The sequence below is a fragment of the Eutrema salsugineum genome, unplaced genomic scaffold (genome assembly GCF_000478725.1).
Source record: "Eutrema salsugineum unplaced genomic scaffold, Eutsalg1_0 scaffold_15, whole genome shotgun sequence".
NCBI classification, from domain to species: domain Eukaryota; kingdom Viridiplantae; phylum Streptophyta; class Magnoliopsida; order Brassicales; family Brassicaceae; genus Eutrema; species Eutrema salsugineum.
In genome coordinates this window covers 4,584,301-4,589,556 of record NW_006256867.1, presented here as the reverse complement: position 1 = coordinate 4,589,556, position 5,256 = coordinate 4,584,301, and the positions used below count along the sequence as shown (strand labels likewise).

The following is a 5,256-nucleotide window of genomic DNA, read 5'->3' as shown; positions in this document are numbered from 1 at the left end:
GAAAACTGTTCAATTACCGCATGATCCCACCATTGGTGAATGTGGTCAAAAGTACCCTAAAAACATTACAAAATGTTAGCAAGAATAACATAAATACTGAAAATTAAGATTGAACAAAAAGACAGAATACCTATCTCGTTAATCCATTCTGGACAAGAATAATACTTGCGACCGGCTGCGTTTTCTTGGAGCTTCACAACCTGCCCACAGAAGCACTTCTCGGGTATGCCATAAGTGGCATCCGCGTACGCCCAGTACGGGACTTCCGAACCTTCCTCAGATGAATCGCTGTTGTAGCTTGGAATTATCTGCCCAAAACAGAATGGGATCAGTACAATACAAAGACAAATTATACATCACAAATACATTTTGATCAACCAATACAAATACAAAGACAAACAGATACAACATTTCAGTTTATTTTCAATATTATCAAGTTACTACATTACCACAACCATCCATATTATATACTACTATACACTACCGATCATCTAAACAACTACAACATTTCATTTCATCATCAATAATGTCAGAGTTAACTTTGAAAATGGCAAATGCCAGATCATCATATCATATTACATATATCAAACAACAAACACAAGAAGATCCAATCATATGAACCGATAAACTACTTAATCATATTCGATAAAGGCATTTAAACTCACACAAAATCTTAAGCACAAAATCATATTCGATAATGCCTATAAACATATAGACGAATGATGCAAATGATAGTTGGAAACACCAATTTGAACCCCCAAAGAAAAGCCTCAAATTTTTACCCCAAATTGAGAAAACCCTAATTTCATCGCATAAAAATTCAACACATATATCATCAACCATGCAATCGAATTCGAAATAGGTCTATACGGTTGTATTTCATTGTTTGAAACCCCAATTGCAAACCCAATAAAAAGCCCCAAAATTTTTCCCCAAATCACATAAACCCTAATTTCGAATTTTGAAAAAAATTTCAAATCATTCAAATACCATTTGCAAAATCGATATCGGGTTTCAAATAGGAGACAAAGACTCGTAATCAACCATAAATCCCCAAAAGAAATCCCCGATTTAGCAAAAAACTTTTTCCCCAAAAAAATCGCAAACCCTAAATAAACGAAATCATATGAAAATATGCGAAAAGTCAAGATCAGATGCTTACCTTGACGATGTAGACGGAAGCGAGATCATCGAATGACCAATCCACCGGAAATTTTCGCCAGACTGAACGAATTCAACGGAGTCGTCGCGAATCGCAGGTGAAGACGAAGAGAACAAACAAAAAAATCGAGAAAACACGAAAAGAATTTTTGCCCGATATTTTTTTCCTTTCCCAAAAATTAGCCTGCTTTCTCCTCCAATCTCCATGCGATACGTGGTTAAGAAACAGGTCGTCAGATTCAACCGGATGAACCAATCCATCAATAATGGGTTTTATTTCTTTTTTTTTAAAACCATTTTGCCTATGATCTCGAGCCGAATTCTTCCCACAAACCTTCCCACAAACCCCCATTGGACTTGTTCTAATCCAATTACAAAATCTTAAATATCCCCAAATCGAATTCCAAAATTCCTAAAATCGTAGTTCTTAAAAACTTTCCACGAAATATTTTAAAAACAATACACGTCATAAACAAAACCCTAGAAGGACACATGCCCATTAACAATTCCGCCGCCCATCTCATCTCTCTTACTTCTCTTCAACTTTTTCTTTCTCTGAATCTTCCATCTCCGTGACTCCGTATCTCTTCTTTCCGTGCATCGATTTCGTATTAGCTCAAAGCTCATGGCAACGATAATCCAACATCCCGAGGTCGACAACTCGGATATAATCCGACTTCCCGAGGTCGGCACCTCGGATTTAATCAGAAGGTTAAAGAGGACGACGCTCATCGGCAGAATTATGAATCCTGAGTTTCAGAATGTAGAGTCTCTGGTTCAAATGATGCCCAAACTCTGGAAGCTAGAGAATCGAGTGGTTGGTATGGACTTGGGTCTAGGAACATTCAAATTCGATTTCGAGAGAGAGGAAGATATCTTGGAGGTGATGAAAAATGAGCCTTTCAATTTCAATCAATGGATGGTTTCGATCGTTAGGTGGGAACCGATTATACACAAAAACTACCCATCGGCGATCACATTTTGGGTGAGAATCTCCGGTGTTCCTCTGCGTTTCTCGACAGATGAGACTTTCCGGGGAATTGGGGATGAGCTGGGCACTGTTCAAGAAGTGGACGAAGATAATGCGATGGTGAAAGTGACTATTGATAGTACTAAACCGTTGTGTTTTGAAATGCCGGTTTGGTTTGAAACGGGTGGTGAGCAGTTGGTGGTGGAGATGCAGTACGAGAAGCTTTTTGGTTACTGTGAATCTTGTTTTAGTCTTCGTCATGATAAAGAATCTTGCCCAGAGAGGGAGTTACGCAAACATGTTTTGGCAAAGGAAGAAGAAGACAAGGATTTGAGTTAGTCGAACTAAAGATGGTTCACATGTGTGTTTGATTATGTATGTATCTCGAAGGAGAAAGTAGAATATTTTAATCTGTAATGAATTTGAGAAGAAAAAAAAGTAGTAACCTTTTGGTAATTGGTGATTATACAGTATCTTTTGGCATTATTTCCCGATTATGGACTGTTCTTTGTGGATCAGAAAAACCTAAAATTCTTAGCAGCACATTGCATTAAAATGTTTGGATCTTCAAAATGAAGAAAATACAGAATTATGTATTCAAACCAAGTTATGAAGCTCTATGAATGTTTTCGTTACATCATCGATAGTTTTATGCAGCAACATGAATTTACCAGTTAACCAGTCAAGTTTATCATATGAATAAACAACTCATGGACCCATACACTAAGCCACCCATTTGTCTCACGGATTTGCTATGAACAATGATCGCATCTGTTTAGAACTGCAATAACAATGTTATAGATGGAGGTTGATAGAGTGTTATTTTGGTGTTGGATTTCGTACATTTAGAGTGGAGTTGGAAATAATCTTACCACTAGGTAATACGACTCCGTTCATCTTCATACAACTCGTTATATTAAGTGCCTCAACTTTTTTTAGTACAAAATGCGTTTATTAGAACGAATTTGTAAAAGGCAAATTGTCGATATCTAATCTGTATAGCACTGACATGCCCACATAAGAGAAGATACAGGTTCTGGTACGTGTGTTCCTAGCCAGGAATTTCACTAGTTCATTACTGATTCTCGGTTAAAACACCACTTTGACGTCTTGGAGAGAATTAAATAGGTCCTCAATCTAGCTAAGATCTGTTGCAAAAGCTGACCATTCATATGGTTTTGAAACCATTTTTATCAAGTCTAGGGAGTTACTAATTAATACTGTGGATATAATACTGGTACTGGAAAAATTCTTCTTAAACACACGACGATCCATATCAAACTAGAACTTTAACCTCATATACTCTTTTTCACATTAAAAAGTTCTACACACTCCTCTTTTATTCTACTACTCCTCTTATTTTCTCCTTCTTTTTTAGGAGCTTAACCTCACATACTCCTCTCCCTTATAAGAAATTCTCATATACTCTTTCTATCTCTATATTTTGTTTTTGATTTTCTTTTTAATACAAAAGGGTATAAAAAGACCAAAAAACCATTAATGAATAACCAAATTACATATCCAACCGGACTCAAACCAGATCCAATTTAATTAACCAAAATGATTAAACTAAACCAATTTAATTATTTTAAACCAACCTTTAAACCAACCAATTTAATTAAACCAGAAAGCAAACCTAAACCTAAACCCCACCCCCTCCAAAATCGGATCTATTCCCGCCTCCTTCGTCTCCCCTCTTCGATCGATTCCCCATTATCTCCATACTCCATCATTTTCGGACTCTTCGATTCATCATCTTCTTCCATCATTTTCGTCTTCTTCCATCATCTTCTTCCTCTTCGATTAAATCCCCACACTCTTCGCTCACCGCCACTCACTCGCACTCACTCTCCACTCTTCACCCTTCAGATTTAGGGTCGTCGCCGTCGCCGTTTTAGGCTTGCCACCACCGCCGTTTCACACTTCCGTCATCGCCGAACAGGTATCTTCTAGGCTTAAGAGTAATTAAAACCTGAATTTATGATTTTCTTCCCTCAACCCTAAACCCCAACTGATTTCTGATTTTTTGTTTCAGAATTTTTGGAGGATGTCGACTAGGGGTTCACCTTCTCAACCAGAGAGATCTGAGGCTGAGTATGCTACTGCATCAGAAGAAGGATTGGGTTCAAACTCAAATGTTGATCCATTACAACCGGTATGTAGTTTAGTACAACTAGAATTATCGTGTACAATTGAGTTTTGCTTGTGGTCTACCGGTTAGTACAACTGGAATTATCGCGTACAACTGATTTGTGCTTGTGGTTGAACGAAATGTAGTTTAGTACAACTGGAATTATCGCGTACAACTGATATTTGCTTGTGGTTGAACGAAATGTAGTTTAGTACAACTGGAATTATCGCGTACAACTGATTTTTGCTTGTGGTTGAACGAAATGTAGTTTAGTACAACTGGAATTATCGCGTACAACTTATTTTTTGGTTTTGGTTGTACCAAGAATACTAGTTGTACCAATACACTTATATTCACTTATCCTATGCGTTTTGATTGCAGCAAGAGGACGTCTCAATACCGATGGAACCTCGAGGTTTATTCTTCAAGCAAAGCGAGTATCGGTTATACCCGAAGCTTCAATCAAGGTGTGAAACCTTTAATTTCATGGAAGTCTTCAAGAGGCTTGATATCTCAGAGAGAAACTGGTTTGAGAACCACCCACAATTCAAGCATATTGTCCACGTGTTTATCCAGAAGAATAGAATGTTAAAGGGAATGTGGATGTTGCTTCTCCGAACAGCAGTGACAGACAAGCAGCGGCAGTGTTGGTTTGTTGTGAATGGTGTGCCTGTTCGGTATTCAATCAGAGAACACGGCCTTCTTTCAGGATTATTCTGCCACCATTATCCAGCCGACTATGAGCAGTTAGGGAGTATGTATTTTGTGGAGGAGCAGTTTGGAAAGACCAATATTGAGGTCAAAGAGGTGCGTGAGAAGCTGGAATCAATGGATTTCATTGAAGGTTGTACTGATCGGTTGAAGATGGTTGTACTTTTCTTCTTAGCAACTGTCATCAAAGGAAAGTCCAAGAAATATGGTGGATCCATAGACCCATTCATTCTCCGAGTGGTGGATGATCTGGATCTGTGTGAAACGTAGCCCTGGGGTCGTT

The 5,256-nt window shown here is 38.1% G+C and overlaps 2 protein-coding genes across 2 annotated transcripts in view; both read left to right on the top strand.

The window, feature by feature from the left end:
- Nucleotides 1-1,629: 1,629 nt before the first annotated feature.
- LOC112088167 (uncharacterized protein At4g02000-like) lies at nt 1,630-2,527 on the top strand. The gene has a single exon (XM_024158435.1). The coding sequence runs from the start codon at nt 1,787-1,789 to the stop codon at nt 2,468-2,470; it is 684 nt and encodes a 227-aa protein (XP_024014203.1). The 5' UTR covers nt 1,630-1,786; the 3' UTR covers nt 2,471-2,527.
- Nucleotides 2,528-4,178: 1,651 nt separating this feature from the next.
- LOC112088059 (uncharacterized protein At3g43530-like) overlaps nt 4,179-5,256 on the top strand; it is a 2,969-nt gene continuing 1,891 nt past the window's right edge. Inside the window, exons 1-2 of the mRNA XM_024158213.1 lie at nt 4,179-4,286; nt 4,644-5,132. Coding sequence (XP_024013981.1) covers nt 4,179-4,286; nt 4,644-5,132 — 597 coding nt within the window. The remainder of the gene's footprint in view (nt 4,287-4,643; nt 5,133-5,256) is intronic.

What these genes read in the sequence shown, in the direction of transcription:
- LOC112088167 (XM_024158435.1), top strand. Translation starts at nt 1,787, where the DNA reads ATGGCAACGATAATCCAACATCCCGAGGTCGACAACTCGGATATAATC.